This window comes from Opisthocomus hoazin, chromosome 5, assembly GCF_030867145.1.
Source record: "Opisthocomus hoazin isolate bOpiHoa1 chromosome 5, bOpiHoa1.hap1, whole genome shotgun sequence".
In the NCBI taxonomy this organism is placed as follows: Eukaryota; Metazoa; Chordata; class Aves; order Opisthocomiformes; family Opisthocomidae; genus Opisthocomus; species Opisthocomus hoazin.
In genome coordinates this window covers 37618753-37637614 of record NC_134418.1, presented here as the reverse complement: position 1 = coordinate 37637614, position 18862 = coordinate 37618753, and the positions used below count along the sequence as shown (strand labels likewise).

The 18862-nt window shown below is 39.0% G+C and overlaps 2 protein-coding genes across 3 annotated transcripts in view; one reads left to right on the top strand and one right to left on the bottom strand.

Moving 5' to 3' along the window:
• ABHD18 (abhydrolase domain containing 18) overlaps positions 1-6499 on the bottom strand; it is a 24350-nt gene extending 17851 nt beyond the window's left edge. The window contains exons 1-3 of the mRNA XM_075420956.1: positions 6360-6499; positions 3387-3546; positions 2434-2542 (exon numbers count right to left, since the gene is read on the bottom strand). Coding sequence (XP_075277071.1) covers positions 2434-2525 — 92 coding nt within the window. The 5' untranslated portion in view covers positions 2526-2542; positions 3387-3546; positions 6360-6499. The remainder of the gene's footprint in view (positions 1-2433; positions 2543-3386; positions 3547-6359) is intronic.
• Positions 6064-18862, top strand: MFSD8 (major facilitator superfamily domain containing 8). Of its 2 annotated transcripts, none has more exons than XM_075420954.1 (12): positions 6064-6204; positions 8367-8452; positions 9319-9362; positions 10542-10782; positions 11094-11207; positions 12611-12755; positions 13392-13450; positions 14452-14560; positions 15666-15800; positions 16183-16286; positions 16384-16643; positions 17411-18862. In XM_075420954.1, exons 2-12 carry the CDS (start codon positions 8422-8424, stop codon positions 17624-17626), a joined length of 1458 nt encoding a protein of 485 aa, XP_075277069.1. In that variant the 5' UTR covers positions 6064-6204; positions 8367-8421; the 3' UTR covers positions 17627-18862. The 2 variants fall into 2 exon arrangements, with proteins under 2 accessions (XP_075277069.1, XP_075277068.1); XM_075420953.1 differs by lacking the exon at positions 6064-6204 and adding an exon at positions 6531-6764.

The following is an 18862-nucleotide window of genomic DNA, read 5'->3' as shown; positions in this document are numbered from 1 at the left end:
TGCTTTCTTCTGCTACTTAGATGGGTTGCAGAGTCTTACAGAGAAAATGACTCTTCTCAGAGGTATACCGTGAGGTGACAAGAGGCAATGGTTGCATGTTGCAACATAAGAAAGTCCTACTGGAATACAGTGAAAGACTTTTTCAGAGGCAGCGGTTAAGCACCAGAAAAGATTTCTCAGAGAAACTATGAATAATCTCCATCCTCACAGGACTTTCAAAACTACTAAGAAGTTAGCTTTGTTTTGAATAAGGATTTGGACTAGATGCCCTCAAGATGGCCCTCTCAGCCTTAAATACTCTGTGCTAAGAATGACTTGCTCATTCTCGTGGTTGTAAATATGCACAAAGATGTCACCTGGCCAACTGAAACAGCAGATTTGGGTGGAAAGTACAGAACAATAGCATAACAGCAATGATCTGTTCACCTTCCCAATCCCAGAGAAAACCAAACCAAAATGACAGAAAGAAAATCTAGTTTACTATCATATCAAAAATACCTCTACTAAACAGTCTTTCCTTTTCTTATACAGAAGAGCAGGTACATTAAGTACTTCTGAGAAAATAAGGGTAAAGTTGAGACATGAGTGTGGAGGCTAAGCTAATGAAGAGATGTTTTCCTTGACACTACACCCTCTAAAAATACTGCATTTAGGCATTTCCTCTGTCGTTAGGACGATACTGAAGGCTAAATCTTGCATGTGTTGAGGAATTTCAACTCTTGGTAACAAGTTGAGGATGAAGCATTAAGATATCAACAGTCATCACATCAACTGTGTGCACATAAAACTTCAGATTACATCTAGGCAGGCTAGTCTGTAGTATCAGTCAATCTCAGCTAATGCTTGAAGTATAAGAAATTTAATAATTTCTTCTAATGGAGCTTCACAGTCATTAGTTTTTCTTTAAAAAAAAAAAAAAAAAAAGAACAAATTACACTATGCTGTCACTGTTTCCGGCATGATAGGGCATGCATACTAAGGAGTGGTACTCCCTCCTCCCACTAGCCAGTGTGAGGAGTCAGGAGGAGATGGTATTCTTCCTTTTTCATCCAGGTGAAGCCGGGCTATGGGGGAACAGCTCATCATCTTCTCATTCAGGGGCAGTACACAGAACAAATTCTTCTTCCACTTCTCAGAACAGCAGGACAGCAAGCCTGCCTCACAGTTCCCCCAGAGCTTTTGATCCCCTGTGACAGCTGTTTTGCCCTCTATCAAAAAGGAAGAGCCACAGCTGACACCATTATTACTATCAGCAATGCTTCTTTATCACTGTTTGATGTTAGTATGATTACCCTTATAGACACCATGCAAGAGAAAAGCCTTGCCTAGTACTGCAACAGCTAACAGCAGAATTGGTCAGAAGTTCGCCTACACAGATCGCAATTGTGTTGTGGGGAGATGGGGATGTGGGAGTGAAACTTCATATGTCTCAGAGTCGTAACACAATACAGAAATGATGCAATCAAAACACATTTTTTTTTTTCTTATTCCATCAAAAGCAAACTAAACATTTTAAAAATCCAACATTCTCATTTTGCAGGAAAGTCTACTACTTCAGAGAAAAACAAATAACTGAAGAAAGACATAGAAAGCAATCCAAGTGCCATTTCAAGATGAGATGTTGTGAAGCTAACCAATGTTTCACTTAGGACTTCGAAACAAAAACAATGCCCCACATTACTGCTATCCACAGTGAACAAAGTTTTATTTCAGTATTTAAAGAAAATATTCTTTACTGATTTTCAGATACATAAGAATTAGCTTATTAAATGTAGATTTATCGTCTCCGGTTTAAATACTACATGATGCAGAATATATATATTCAGTTACTTAATTTTTAAACTTAAGAAATGCAAGTGCTCAACTTCCAGGTGTTACTCTTAATAATAACTAATAAAAATCAGCAAGTATTTAAAAATTAAGGGGTACTTCCATTTTTTTCTTATTTTTAAGACATCTAAAGAGAATGAGTTTACTACTTCGGGCTACGAGAGAAACTTCTGATTACATCTTACACTTCTAAAGCTCATTATTATTATTATTAGGAAGTTACAGAAAGCTAGAAAGATCCCTTTTAATGTTAAACAGAACAATTCCTCTGCAAAAATTCAGCAAGTTTTGTTTTTAGAAAACATTTTCTGAGATGCTGCTTGAAGGTTGTAATCATGTATGCATAGGTAAAAAAATGTAATTGGACCCATATACATTCTCTCAAGTACCACCTCTTTAAACGTAAACATTTAGGAAATCCCTCTAAGACTTCTTTTAAATCCAATTCCTCCCTTGGTACGGAAACACATGATTTCCTGAACAAAACAAACTTTAATACTTTTTTTAAAGATACAGGTTAGTAACAATTCTTGGTAGTTCAAGGGTTAGTTTTTTCCTTTTAAGACAAAGTACTCTTTATGCTGTTATTTTTTAACAAGTCACCTTTTCAAATCCTCCGGCTTTCCCCATCCTCTGATGAAAAGTTTAGTGAGGAGAAGCTTTCTGTACAAGACATCTAATTTACTTACACCCATTAGCAGCAAACTGACATCTAGAAAAAAGAACAAGTTAAAACAAGGCAGTTAAAGGGGTTAACTTCAGTGGCAAGTTCATTGAATGCAACACAAAGCAGGTTCTTATTCTGGCATCTGCATTAACGAGAAGCCAAAGCATTTTATTCCAAGGAAGATAACCTTGACATTCACGTCAACTCTTTTAATTTTAAACAAAATTCAAAGCCAGTTTATATAAACTCGGTCTTTTTTAGGGAAGTGGAATTTAGGAGTAGGAATTTAACATGCCTAATATAACCAGAAATTTATTACATAATTGATGACAAGCCAACTAACAAGACACATACGGTCACAGAACTGCATCTTCAACCAGCCCTAACTGTAATCTACTTGAAACGATAAAACAAAGAGTGGCATCGATCTCTGTCCTGTCAATATAGCTATGACAGCTAAAACTTGTCAGTCAACATGGGCTTTCATAAACATGTCTCAGAATGGAAGCTTGAAACAATATTTGGTTTTAAACAGCCAGAAAACTAGATCGCTAGCTATGTACAGAAAAGAAATTTCTAGAAAGAAATTTCTAGAAAGAAAAAAATTAGCTCCAGTCATTGATATAGAGAACGCTTATTTTTGTAAACTTGTCTTCATTGGTGTCTTAAACGTATGCCCTAACCCTTACTTTATCCATTGCTTTCCAATTTTCGCCACTTCATTTCTCACAGTTTTGAAAATGATGCTCCCACTTCTTTCAGGGAAGAAATCATGCCACCAAAATCCTTACCAGTATCATTTCTCTTTCAGCAAATATACTAGATCAAATACAGCTAAAGCAAACAAGATTTTAGGCAAGCTGAGTATTATTTTCAAAGCAATACTTACTGAAGTGAACAGGGAGCCACTACGATGCTCTTCCAATGAGGAAAGAAGGAATAAAAAAAATAGAGAAGAAAAGAGAACAAGAGAACTCAAATGTGGTTTCTTGGTCAGAAGGATATAGGTTATCCAACTAAAAAGAAAAAGGTCCAGGATCTGTGTACACCTAAGAAAAACAATAGATTTAATAATCAAAGACGAAAAAGAAGTTACCTTCAACGATTTTCTAGTATTTCCAGATCCCTCCATACTAAATCATCTAAATAACTTCATCACACTCCAAAACAATGTAATTTAATTCTTTTTTTCCCCCCTTCATTTTAATCCAAAATTCATTTATTCTGCCACACTGCAACATGGTCATTCTTCAAATAAGCTTGTCTGAATATAACAAGTTAAAATTGTGGTCAGATTCATAAATACATTCTTTTGCACTTCTAAAAAGCCAATACTTTAGAACTAATACACAGAAAAAGAAAAATGCTTTAAGACCTAGAGTAAGTTACTATCAAAACAGAAATTATAGACAGCTTAAGGTACTTGAATACTAGAGCAAGCATCCTAGAAAGGCACAATGGCTCTACCTCCAGTCATTACAGGGCAGAAATAAATACCTGAAGTCACCAGAAAGTCAAAGTGGGGACCATCTATTTTAACACTGTAGAAAGTGTTAGTTGTTCTTCCACTGGTCTCAAACAGCAGACTGTGTAATCTTATTATTCTGATCCATATCTGCTTGGTCTAATGGCACCACAGCCTCAGTACAATCTTTTTTCCCTGCCCACTCTGGAGATACTCATTGACCTCACATGCTGTTGAGGTATCCGATGGGAAATGTTTGCTAGCCTCTGCAAGGTCCCTCCTCTGCTTTTTGGAGCAGGAGGACAGCTTGGTATTTAATCCAATAAATAATAATAATAAATATTTAATAAAATAATGAAATAATTTAATAATAAAATAAATATTTAACCTAATTCCCAGCCCCCTCTATGGGGCTGGGAAGACAGTTCAGAGTGAGTACACACAGGAGTAAATCTATGTTGTCAAAAATACGCTAAAACTAGATTTGCAGTTCTATCAGTACACTGCTTACCAGTAATTATGAAAATAAATTTCAATGAATGTTTTGCTGTTTTACAAAGCAGAATTGCATGTTTTGTTTGGTTGGTTGTTGTCTTGCTTTTTTTAAACCCTCTCCAAAACAAAAGCCAAATGAGAGAGAAAACATGAAGATATTGATTTTGCTGTAAGTTCAAAGGCTGGCCTGATGAGCTCTCTCTGTTGCACCAAGGGAATGTCAAAACAAGTTTCTAGACAAGTACATTTTGTTTAAATGCAACATTGATTGAGGTGAAAGGGTTGTCTCATCATGTATTCTGTTTCATTGACTGAATAAAGACTCTAAAGTAATTCAGGATATTTCAATTAATCAGATTCAAGATTAAACCACCACTGGAAAGAGTACAGGAAACACTAAAATAAAAAAATACTCTAAGTATGTGAATTAAGTTGCATAGAACTTCTCAGAAGTATTACCGAGATAAAACAGGGGTCATCCTCTCACTTTGTTTATTGCAGTAACAAAAGGGTAGGACATGCTTCAGTCACTGCCCATCAACGTCTACGTGGAAAGACAATTACAAATACTTTTACTGTCAGAAAAGGCAAATACAACTGTTGGAGGCTGAAGTTTTATAACTTCACAGTAGAAGTAAAGAGTGTATTTTAGCAGTGAGAGTTTGAACTCAAGAACCAGCAGAGCTTGTCTCAGAATGCGAGTGGCTATCTACCACTTGATACCACACGTCACACCACGATCCCTTTGTAAGACAGGTCAGCTAGAAGCAGTGACCTGATAAAGATGCTGCTTAGTTGCGTAGCCCAAGAAACAGGACCTGTGTTACAAATATTCAATGAGTATATGGCTAACATGGTAAGCTGTACATAACAGTACGTTGTGAATAAAAATTGTAACAGATACACTTAAAAATAGTATTTTCCAGCGAAGAAAAGGAAATCTAGAGATAAGTTATAAGGAGGCTCTTGCTTTAGGAAGAGTGTTTTTCTTTGCTTCCAGAACCCACACACCACATACCAATAATAAATTTTTGGTGTGTACACATTCCACAGAAACGGATAGAAAAATTCATCCAAAATCCAACATACAGAAGGTCAGCTGTTCCTTTCTATCCAGCACATGCAGCTCTGGTTACAAGAAAAACACGACTGGAAAGCACATAGAGGCTTCATTAAAGGCCCAGATTACTGCTTCTACACACGAATATGAAACAGCTCCCACCAAGAAGTCACTCCGATAAAGCCATTTATTTTAGAAGGCGGAGTCCTTAACCTCCCTGCCCTACCACTTTTTTTTTTTTAAAAACCTCTCTTCCAATTAACGTCAGGTCATGCTTTTATTTTTCTTTCCCCTCCAACTGAAGAAAGGCGGCTTAAACAGAAGAAAATCGCGAAGTCACGACAAATCAGAAACCAGCCCCACAGCGACTCGACACGATGTGATACAGAGGAGCCGGCGACAAACAAGGGGGGGCCCTGAGCCCAGGGCGTTACACGGGCGGCGGCGCCGCTCCCTGCCGCTGCCCACCTGCCCTCCGCCACTCACTCCGTGCTGGGTGACCAGCGGACGGAGCCCGACCCGAGCGTCACCGGTCCAAAGGGCAGGGCCCGGCAGCCGGAGCCCCGCCGACCCCAGAGGCTGCGCTGGCCGCTGCAAGCTCACCGCCGCCCTGCGGACACCCTCGGGCCGCCGAGCCCTCGGCCCGCCCCGAGCGGGACTCGGGCGCTCCCCTCCGAGGCGCGGCAGGTAGGCGGACGCCCGTGACCCCTCGGTCCCCGGGGGTCCCTCACACATCAGCCGGGAGCCGCGCGGAGACCAACCACCGCTCCCCGACCTGGCGGCCCCGCGGCCCGGCCCGGCCCGGCCCACCCCTTCCCGTCCGCTCCGAGAAGGTCACCCACCCGTCGGCCAGGGCTGCCGGTGCCGAGGCACCACATGGGCGAGCGGGAAAGCGGAGGAGGACGGAGCGGAGAGAGGGGCGGGGCCACCCCGACGCACGAGCTCGCGCACATACGCAGGCGCTCGGTAGAGGCGCACGGCAGGCCCCTGGCCCCGCCCCGCGCGCGTGATCGGCGCTGCCCCCCCCTTCCCCTCCCCGCCCTATCCGGAGTTCGGCCGGCGGTTCGGCAGCGCCCACCAGCGGCGGCGAAGGGCGGCCGGGAGGGGCCGGGGGTGGATCCCGGCACTACGGGGGCTCGGATACAGCCGCGGCTGGGCATGGCGGCCGCTGCCTTCGGTCCGGAGGTGACCGCCGAGGGGCAGGAGCCTTTGCTGAGTCCCGGAGAGGCGGCGGAGGAGCAGAGCAGGTAGGGGCTGGTTCCTTCGCCACGCCCCTCCCTGCGAGGGCGGTGAGGAGACTCTGTGCGGAGGGGAGCTGCGCCCGCAGGCGCCGCCGGCCCCGCCCCGCTGCGGGGTGTTGGGGCGGCACCCCCACGGGTCACCGGAGGGACCACCCGCGGGTGACGAGTCCCTCTCCCCCCCGCGTGGGTGCTGCACCCGGCCAGGAAAGCCCGGGCTAGAGGGAAGCTGCCCGCCTCGGCAGCCGGCGGGGGGGAACGCGGACCCAGCCGCCTTCCCCGCGGCGGTCGGGGGAAGGCCTCGCCCGCTGCCCCCTCCCCGGGCTCTCGGAGCGGCGCGGCTCTTCAGCCCGCCGGGGGCCGGTTCCGGCTGTGGAAAAAGCAAACGCGCTCGCTTGGGGAGTTTCTAACAAGCGTAAAAATCTGTCCTTGTGGTGCTGAAGCCCGGGTGTTGAAGAGCGCTCTTCTTGTGTGGGCAGCAGTGGGTGGCTTGGTTTTTTTCCCTGCTGTCGGGAAAACAACGGTGTCTTGGATGTGGAGGGGTGGCTCCTGCTGCTGCCGCCTTCGCTCTGAAGTGTCCTCCCGCTTGAAGCGTGCCGCTTGATTTAACCAAAGCCTTGAAAGTGGCCAAACATAGCGTGGCATTTACGAGTGTTGACGTTTTCCTATGCCTGATAGGCAATAAGGTTACAAAGTACATGTGGAAACATGGTTCATGCGGTTAAAGTTTCATAGAACCAAGACACTTCAACAGCATAAACGTTACTGAAGAAATAAATGTACAAATCACGGTGTGGAATAGCTATGTTGGCTTTAAAATTGCGCCTATGCCTAAGCCTATCGTGACCTATAAAAACAACATTTATAAACTATGTTTAGGCATATGTAACGTAGGTCTGCACCTTTTGGTCAGAGACTATTTTCTTTAGAATACTTCAAAACCAAAAGAAGTGGAGAACCATGAAGTGTTCTTGCTTCTGAAAAAGTGCGTGGGTCTCAGAAGGTGCTCATGAATTTTAGAAGATTAACTTGCTGCTCACAAAGTCTGTAACTTCTATTTTTATTTTTTTCTTACAATCTTCAGCAATGTCTTTTGCACACATATTTTACATTGTATAGTTATTTTCTCCTGGTAAGAACAGACTGCCCATACCTTTTAGTCTAATCAATAGTTGTTCAAGTTTGGGTTTTGTTTGCTTTGAAGTCACAGTTCTGAGAAGCTGTCTGGGGTTTCATCGTTTAATACGCACTTCTTAAAGCTGTTCCATGATACCTGTGATGCTCCAAAGTGTCTATACAAAGAGATAGCAGAAATGACTGTCTCTCTAGATTAAGAGATTAAGACCTCTTTGTGTAACACTGGAGTGCAATGGTATGTGATAGCATTTCTATTAGTTTTTTTGATTTGTCAATCTAGTATTTTTCAGTGGAAAATTAGCTTGCTTCTCAAATAAATTATTTGTATTTTTTGCTGTGTGGAAGTCCATTCCTGCATAACAGTTTACACAATTGTATTGAGGGATTTGTGAAAAATGTTTTCAATTCCTGTGGGAACAACTAGAAGAGAATCTGATAATGATTTCTTTCTCTCTTGGCTTGGTTCAAAAACAGTGATGCGGTGGAAACACAAGAGCATTATAAGAGCAGGTGGCGATCCGTCTGGATTATGTATCTTACTATGTTTCTCAGTAGTGTAGGTAAGTAAACACAGGCGGATTTTGGTGTTATTTGCTTAATGAATATATTTTGGTTTGAAAATTACAGGGGTTTCTAGATTTCACCTGTATAGCTCCTTTAATGCCACTGTTCTTTTATAACCTTGAAGAAGTTAATTTTCTGATTCTTCAAAAGAGAAGATGTGACTAGCAAATCAAACAGAAATTTACATTTAATAAGATAAGTTAAATAAGACTCTGAAATATTGCTGAGCTCTTAAGAGGTAAGATCTTTGTGGGAATGTATGTTACCTGTTTCAAAATGTCTGTGAGACCTTGTTTTCTCCTGTGGGATTTTGCATCTCCACTGCAGAGCTAATTACTGTTTCATTCCTAAATAACTGACCCTGGAAATGAGAATTCTGTTGATTTTTGACTTCTGGTGATTTTCTGTGGGCCTAGAAGTGATCTTGAAAATCACAGGATACTGCAGTGATATTTTTGTTTTTTAATTTGATGAAATTAAATTTCTTTGATAAATGGATACAAATGTGTCAGTATATCAAGAAATTCTTTTTACTCTGGGAACTTTGTTGTCTTTCCAGTGGGAGGAAAAATCCCATGCCATTTGCTTGGCGCATCGGTATTCTTTTCATAGGAGTTTTTTTGTTTAGTGTGTACACACCTGTAAAACAACCTTTTTAAAAATAGTTCCTCATGTTAGGAGGAATTATCACTCCTTAAAAAAAGCATATAATACACAGATTTTTCAGGTAACAGACTGATGCAGTTTTAGACTACAATACATAGGAGCAGAAGAATGAATCTGCAATAACAGCTTCAGTAAAGCGAATGACTGATAAACATGGCAAATAAGTAACTTCAGTTATGTTTTTACTGCATTGCAGGTTTCTCAATTGTAATTATGTCTGTGTGGCCATATCTCCAAAAGGTTTGTAAAATTTTTTTTTTTTAGTTAGTAAGAACAGAAACCTCCTGCTCAGGAAGTATGCAATACAAAACTTCGCATTTTATTTAGGAAGAGAAACAGTAAAGGGAAGTCTGTGATTATAAGAGACTTTTATTTTGCCATCCACTTACACAGCTTTCATTATTTTATGTAAAATCTACCAGTTGATTTCCTGAATTGATAAAGGTACATCATAATCCAGAAATATTTGGTTTTCCACTATAATTTCACTATTTTCTTGGACAGTGAATCAGTAGAAATCTCTTTAACTGAATGCATATGTGGTGCTAAAACATAATACACACAGCTTATCTGCATTTTGAAAAAAAAAAAACAAAACACCACACCAGGAAGCTGACAGTAGAAGTTGCTCTGTAAATGTCAGGTGGTTGTATGTAGACCTGCTTGATATTCGTAACTGGGAATCACCTGTGTTCCTGGAGAATGATTTTAGTTTGTGGTTTTTTTCCCCCTCTTTGTTGCAGTCTTGTTGAAAGTGGCATAAAAGGTCTTTAAAACTTGAATTCAGTCTGTGTTAGGATTTTACTGCTCCTGGAATTGTAGAAGGCAGTTTCAAATGCAACTTTGGAAGAACGATATGCTAGGCAGGGTCCTAGAGGTACCATTAAAATTGAGGGTGGTGCTGAATTCTTGGGGAAGAAAAGAAAATGCATCATCAGCCTTTTAAATCAGGACAGACTGAGGCATGTGCAGAGATGAGTTAAGTGGTTTCTTGCTCCTGGCATGTACACTGTCTACCGCACTGTTTAAGTTGCCTATAACATCAGCACTGCTGTATGAGAACTATGTGAGTTTGCTGAAAGTGAGCCATTTCCAGTCTCAGCAGCAAAGCACTTTTTATCGGTTTGGTGCATTGCTGGAGACAGTTAGCCAAGGTTTGTTGCCCCAGACAAAGTACTATGTGAAAACAACTGCTTCTGAGACCCAGAGTGGTGCATTTATATTAAGCACTGCACAGTGCCATACAGACACACTAACTTGTTTAGTGATAGCCTAGGTTTGACGCTGCTTTGCGTAGTGCCATATACTCAGAATTACAGTGCAGTCAGGTATTTCAGGTATTGATTCGAACATGGTTTTGTTGGTACTATAAAATGCTGTAATGCTTTATCCATAGAATTGATTGATTTGTTTCTACAGATTGATCCGACAGCAGATGCGAGTTTCTTGGGCTGGATTATAGCTTCATACAGCATTGGCCAAATGGTTGCCTCTCCCCTGTTTGGCTTGTGGTCCAATTACAGGCCAAGGAGAGAACCTCTTGTAGTTTCAACAGCGATTTCAGTAGCTGCTAATTGTCTTTATGCCTACGTCCATGTACCTCATTCACACAACAAATACTACATGTTGACTGCACGTGCCCTTGTGGGATTTGGAGCAGGTAACCACAGCAGCATGTACATTTCTGAAAATTATTAAATTCTTGTGTAAGATAGTTAACATGATCTTTTTGTACCAGATTTACTGTTATGTGAATGATAATTTGTTACTTAACAAGGCAAAGATGTGGCTAATACTAGTTTATAATAAAATTATGTAATTGTGCAGTGGCGTGTAAATACTAGAGGGAGTGCTGGGTTTTATGTTCTTACAAAATGAGGAAAAAAACCCACCTAAAATCAATGTAAATGGATAATTTAAGTATAGAACTTAGTATTTATATGAATGCTTTATTGGTTTGGGTTTTCTAAGGAAACGTGGCTGTAGTTCGATCGTATATTGCGGGTGCCACTTCTCTTACGGAAAGAACAAGTGCCATGGCCAATACCAGTGCCTGCCAAGCGGTTGGCTTCATATTAGGACCAGGTAAAGCATATCTTCTTTCCTCACTTCTCTAATACTTTTTATGATTAATTTCAGCATTGGGAGTAGGAATCTTTAGCAGCTGCGTGTTGGGGATTTTAAGGCATAGTTTGTCAGTGGTGTCAAAATTGAATAAATAGGATCCACTCCTATATATCTGTGTATGCCAATATAAAAGACATATTGTAGTCCAAAGAAATTCTAATTGTTTGTAGTTAAACACTAACTGTTTTAGTTTGCTGGCTGCAGGAAAAACAAGTTCCAAGATGCTCTCTTGTTCCAGTACCCACTATACAGTCTATGACCAATTGCACTTTATGCACAGAGAAGAAAATTAACATTACTGTACTTGGGCAAACATTTCCACCTTTCCAAAATGACTGAAAATTTCACCTTGCCTCACATGTTGTAGAAAATAACATCCAACAGATCTTTCTGATCTTGAGGTGATGATCACAAAATCTTCATATTGGAAAAAATGTTAAGGCATAGCACAGGTATTACAGAGAGCTAAAGGACTGAAGAACTCAAGGGGTGTTTGTTAGATCGGGGGTAACTGTGGCTCCTGAGATACTCTCTCTGCTTCATGGGAGAAGTGCGTTAGACTTACCTGGTGTTGTAAAGAGGGACCAGCAATTTTGTCCTAAACAGCCTCTACTGATTGCTTGTTGTCTATAGCTTGAGATTAAGATTATCCAAATAGTAGAGCTGAAGTGCTCTGTGTATGGTAATACAATGAGGTGAATGTTTAGGGCTGAAAGGTGTTGTTGTTTTGTTGTTGGTTTTTTTTCCTCCCATTGATTATTGCTAATGCTGTTGATAGAGCATTAAAGGATCTACAGAGATCTGCATTCTTTGTGTGATTTGCATAGAATATAAGTTTAGGTAATTCCCTTTCCTAATTTGATAAGAGTCTTTTTCCTAACAGTAGTAAGCAAATGACCTGATCTTACAATATTTTGTTCTGCACCAATTTAAGAATGCCCACAACTTTTTTTTTCTCTCTAGTTTGCCCTTAGCAGGAGGGATTGTCCAGTCCCATGGCCAAGGTTTTCCATAGGAGGAAGAGGAAAAAAGTGTAAATCAGCTGTCTGCACATGGCCAAGAAAATTAACCATTGGTACATATAAAATTCAGTTCCAGTTCTTTAAGTGTCATGCTGTTGTTTATACAGTGTATTTGTATGTAACCAAGTAGTTTTCTGGCTAATTGAGATCCCACTGGTATCCATCAGTTCATTTAGAATAGGATTCTCAAAATGTAAAAGGTTTAACAGGTATGATATTTAAATTTTACTTAGCAATTAGAACAACTTTGCTTATCCAGTTTTGTGTGCTTATTCTATATGTGTTCTAATATTTTCTTAATGATTCTCAAGGTTTTCTTAATATGTTTATGTGTTTAAGTTTTTCAGACATGTTTTACACTTATTGGAGAAGAAGGAGTAACATGGAAATTAATTCGTCTTCAGCTGAACATGTATACGGCACCAGTTTTATTTGGAGCTCTCTTAGGAGTTATTAATATTATTCTGATCTTTGCTATCTTCAGGTAACCAAGTCAAAAAAGAGAAATATTCTACCTTGTTTTAGTGTGTGGCTTGTAAAGAAAAAATATGCTGCTCAGGAGGAGTAATAAGCCTGAAATCTGGAGTGCTAGAACTATAAGCTGTCATTTATTTTTCAGGGTTTCTACCTTCTTTAATACATGTCTTTTTCATTGTGCTCATAAATTAATCATAGTGATGTTACAGCTAGAATGTAAACTGATGAAAAAAGTTAAAGCTGTTAGATTATTAGCTTAGCCTTGATATATTTTTAATGTTGATGGTTTCTGCCCATGTTTTTTCTCTAAAGAGAAATAAGGTTAGTTTGTCTGTAGGGTTCTCACTGTCTGTCTTTCCTTCAAGAATCTGGAGGGGGGATTTTTATTCATTATCCCAATCGTGGCAGTGAGGGGAGCAGAGAGATGCACATAGATACGTGATATTCTCCCACTGGAATATCTCCTTTCTTGAATATGGTGGTGTTCACTGCAGTCAAATGTAGACTACACAGATGATGTTTAAAGCAGCTGGGAATAATTAGAATATAAGATGATGCCATTCAGAAATATTTTAATAGAAACTTGACTCAATAGGAGAACAAATAAATATGTGTATTAACGAAAACAGTTCTAAATTTCTAGAGAGCATCGAGTGGATGACATGGGACGGCAATGCAAAAGTATCAATTTTGAAGGAGAAGGTATCTATGTTTTCTTGAAAACTTATTCTAATTTTGAAGTACTCTCTTATTACATACAAGCATTTAGAAGTATTCTAAAGTCTGATGCATTGGGAACTTGGAAGTGGAAAATAGGCTACAGCTCTTTCTAACTGATCCGGAAATTGCTTCACCTCCATATGTTGGGTCCATGTGTCCGTAGTGCTGCCCAGTAGAAAAGAAGAAAAAAAAATAATTTGTGGATCCTTCCAGATTTTCACCCTGGAACTGTCTCTTCCAAGAGACAGGATTAAGTGAATATGGATATTAAAAAAAAAAAAAAAAAAAAAAAAAAATCTCCCTTCTACTCTGCAGTCATACTTCTCTTGTTCTGTATGATGCTGAGTAACATTGTTATTACATATCAGCTTTCACATATGGCATCTTATTAAAAGGTGTACGTTGTATAAGTGAACTTGGTTGGTGAGGCTGAAGTACAGTAATTGCCACGTGCAGTGCAACAGCTGATCTTCAGTAGATACCCTTTTCGTATGCAGTTCAAATTTTTTAAAACATTGTGAGTATCCCTTTCACTTGAAGAACAGAAAGTATATGAAAGGTCATCTTAAACCTCTTTTAAAAGTCTATGGAAGTCACCAGTTTCAGTATTGGTTTTCTGTTTAAAAAGGGAGCTGTATGTGCACGACACACATGGGTGTTTTGTGTATGATAACACTATGCCCAGGTTAGAGGAACAAAGGCTCCGTGGTGGTGCAGAGAATGCTACATTCCCAGCATTACAGTGAGAAAACAGGTGGTATAACCAGTATGGAAATCATTTTCCCTCATTGTCAGAGGAATTGGGTTTCAACAATTCCATTTTGATTTAAAAACATTAAACTTAAATTGTCAAAGTATAGGTGCCTAGCCACCCACCAGCCTACATGCATGTTTAATACTTAACAAAGAAATCATTACTGTTTGTAATTTGTGGTGGTGTAATAAAAGCTCAGTTTGCAGTTTAGATTATTCTTTTGTTGCAGAAAATGGTGTTCTGGATCAGGATGAAGAAGGAAATGTTGATCATGTTGCTGTGGTAGCAATCAATTTTCTTTTCTTTGTCATCTTGTTTGTGTTTGCTGTCTTTGAAACGTAAGTTTGTCTGTTTTCTCTCAAAATACTTAAATATGTAATGCAGTTAGACTGGCTGTGCCTATAAAGGCTTTTCTGTTCCAGTCATTTTCTTAACCGTATGCTTCAGAAATAGAAGTCCAAACCCATATGTAGTCAAATTGATGTATACTGATATAGAATAATGAGTTAAAGGTCAGTAATAACTGAAAATACATAGCATACAGTTTGTAGTGTATGAAGCATTAATGTAAAAGCTTTTGAACGGATGCAAACACATATCATCAACTTTTTAAGTGTTAAAAGAGAAAAGTAGCTTAACTTGGGCTACCTAAAATCTTCAGAGAAAACTCTCTTCAGTTGAGTACCTTGTTCTATACTTGCTATTTTAATTTTGTCTGATTCTTTAGTATGATTCTGATTAGCTCGAAAAGCTCCAGTGAAGCTCTTAGTAATTATTATTTCAGTAAAGGTGAAAACAATTGATGTAGTTAATGCAATTGTATTCTTAAATGCATTACTTTACATGACTCTTTTTTACCTAAAGAGGTATGTTACACACTCCCAAATTTTCTGTGTGTAAGAAAATAGGTAAAATATAACAATATTATCTCAGTCTAAAGTAGACTTCCTTTTTTAATTTATAAAATACTTTGAGGTTAGAAGATTTATTTTGGAAGCTTTTTGAGCTCTAATGTAGCTAAAATTTCTTTTAACAATATGTCTCTGTCTTAATTGCATTACTTTTAGAAAATTGAGTTTCGAGGGAATGGTTGGTTACTAAAATTGAAACAGTATTAAATGCTTATTATTTTTATACTCACAGGGCCTGATTTTTTTTTTCTCTATTGCTTTGCTTTTATTCCATCATCTTTGAATGAAATAGATTAATGATGCTTCAGAGTATTGGTGGTGTCATGCAGTTGTGAATTTTGTCTAGTGGGTTTATTTTTAAATAAGTGATGGATGACAGAACTAGTTTGTAACTACCCTGCATTTTCTGACACGCCGGTCAGGAGAAAAGGCTTCTATACCACTGTGTGTGATGTTTGGGAAAATGTATGTATGGAAGTGGCTGTATAGAAGCGCTTTTTTAAACTAATGTAATTTTATTCTGTCCATTTAGTATAGCTACTCCATTGACGATGGATATGTATTCCTGGACCAGGAAAGAAGCCGTTTTTTATAATGGAATAATCCTTAGTGTGGTTGGCATTGAGTCGGTTGTTGTTTTCATGGTTGTTAAAACGCTATCTAAAAAGTAAGTTTTTGGAATTTATTGGAATTCCGTTACTTACGTTAGCTAAGTGTGAGCAGCTTTATGGCAAGGCCAAATCTGCATTACTTAAATCTTTTACTTCTTAATGAATTTGGGTTTACTATGTTAATGAAGCACTTCCAGTTTTGACACAGCCATGACTCTGTGGTTGCTCTTTATTCTGTTAATATAATCCCTTTCCTTATCTGGCTTTTACCCTTGAATCACAAGAAAAACAGGTTTTAAGTTACTGTGATTTTGCAGTTTTTGTTGCAGGTGTTTTGGTCGGGCATCTTTTCAGCAAACTAATGGGCTGTGTCATTAGTACCTTCATAAATTTTTCTTTAAATTATATATATTTATTTGTAATTTCATTATTTGTTAGGACTGGTGAGCGTGCCATACTCCATGGAGGCTTACTGATTGTCTTGGTTGGATTCTTTATCTTGTTGCCTTGGGGGAAGAAACTACCAAATATTCAGTGGCAAGGTATAATTCAAGTCATACTAAACTATCATCATGATCTTTTTTTGAAAGCTTTTTACTGTATTTTTTTGTTAATGGCACACGTAATTTATTTTTACAGAAATAAAGAATAACTCAATTCCCAGAACAGCTTCCACTGAAATGTTAATGCCTTTCTGGAGTCTGCAAGCAATGCAGCTTCCATCCAACCACACGGTGGAACCCATGGGCTGCCCTGTCACCCAGGCCTGGTGTCTGCACACTCCTATGATCTATCTGGCCCAGTATATCAGCTCTGACGTACTAATAGGATTGGGCTATCCAGTTTGTAATGTCATGTCCTACACTTTATATTCAAAAATTCTGGGACCAAAGCCTCAGGTAAGGATGATGCTGAAATGGTTTATTTCATTTGCTCCCCGAGACTTGCCCCCTCTTTATTAGAATGAGGGATCTAGCTAAAATTCCTTTTGACGTCTGTCAAATAATAGTATGTTTCAACTGGGGCAGGAGTTTCCAGGAACTCTAATATTTTTTTTTTTTTTTTTTTTTTTTTTCCAAATCCAAGGCAAGTCCCTAGATGAATTGGAAAGCAAGGCTTGTACTACAGTTTATGGCAAATCTTACTGCGTGAAAATTTCAGAACAGCTAAGCCCAAAGCTTGTGGCTTTCGTAACTGTTCTGGAAGAGTCATTTTTGTAACAATCAGTTATATATTTGGAATATCAGTATGCAATAATGTTCCTATTACTAAGTATATTATATAAAGACTACAAATGCTATGATACCTCCAGTTATTGACATTTTATAGTGGTGAAACACATAGCAAGCTGACATTACTGCTTAACAGAAGATTTTCTTGCTTTTTCACCACTTGGTGTAAGGTAAAGAGGCTAAATGCTTTGAGCCAGACTGCCTTTTTATTAGAAAGCTATAGAGTATGTAGTTTAGCAGAGCCTTCGAATTAATGCTTAGAGAAGCTGAGCAGTACTCTTGGAAACAAAGTATTCAATATCTTAATGAGTGAAAAAAGATAAGTAATTGCTTAAACACTGCTAAATTTTCTAATTAGGATAATTGGTGGGAATTATTGGCAAGCCAAATAGTTCTGGTAACGTAAGCTAACGTAAGCTTTTGATCTTTTGTAGGGTGTCTACATGGGGTGGTTAACTGCCTCTGGAAGTGGAGCACGAATACTTGGGCCTGTTTTTGTGAGCCAAATATACACTCACCTGGGACCACGCTGGGCATTTAGCTTAATCTGTGGAGTAGTTGTAGTCTCTCTCTTACTCTTGGAGATAGTATACAAGAGACTTATTGCCTTTTCTGTCAGATATGGAAGGATGCAAGAAGAGAATTGTTAAATGTATATTTAAAAAGAAAAAAAAGTAAAACCAACCGGAAATAATACTTAGTTTATTACTACTTTTTAATGAGGAGTACCTACCACTGACCTTGTTGGCTGTATGCTAAGAACTGTACACTGTACTTACACATTGACAGAACACATAACTTGGTCATATCCTAATATATAGTTACACCTGCTGCAACAGAGCTTTTGTATTCCACTTTTCTAGCAGCAGAGGAAAGGATGTGAACAAGTTAGATCAATGCAATGGCACACTGGAAGTGTGTACAGTTTAAATGATGCACCTGTGTACTGAATGCAGCTGTGAAGGTCACAGGTTATGTGCATCCCTTCCAGAAAGAAGTAAAAGAAGTATTTGTCTTGATTCTGTGAATCGGGATTAGTAACTCTTTTGTAACTACAAGATTAGTTGAGCTGCATGCACTTTTTATGGAAACATCACTACTTAAGTGAACCTTCTGATGTTCAGTTTGCAGCTAGTAAGCACTGGTTGATACAAAATATCTTGTACTGGAAAGTGTTACATATTAGAACATCTTCTGGATTTCAAGCAAAATGTGACAGAGTTGTAGAGGAAGGTAGGCGCCTACTTCACAAGCAGTTTATTTATGTGGGATTTGGGTATTTCAGATGGTTTAGAGCCATCGAAAATCACAGCCTCAGTGGCTGTTACTTGATCTACAGTGAACCATATGTGCAATTTGTCTTCTACTGTTTTGCTGAATGCCTTTTTGTAGCAAGAAAGATAACCTGCACAGAGTTGAAATATGCACAGCTTTTCTTAACTTTACTACAGGAAGGAAATACTAAGCATGATAGTTTACACTTTTGTTGTCATTTGTGAGAATGAATGCACTGTACTGAGCAACCAGTGTTAATTAAGTAAAAAGGAGGAAACTGGCTCCTTGGGTGTTGACTGTTATCTGTAGTCTTATTTTTCTGATTATATGGTATGAGAAACAAGAATTTACAATGTTTGAATCGTTCAATATTTTTTTAAAAAAGTGAAATAATTATTTTCCTTCATAATGGGGCCTCAGTTCATCTGTATGGGTTTGTTTTATCTGTTTCAGTACTACTGGGGAAAAAAATCTGGAATAACTCCAGTATGAGAGTTGTAGCTGCTGTTTAATGTGTGTAATATTTTATGCTTACCAAATTTAATAAATGTAATTAAATATTCCTGTGTAATCAGTTGTTCAAACACTAAAAGACTACTGAATTAAAAGAT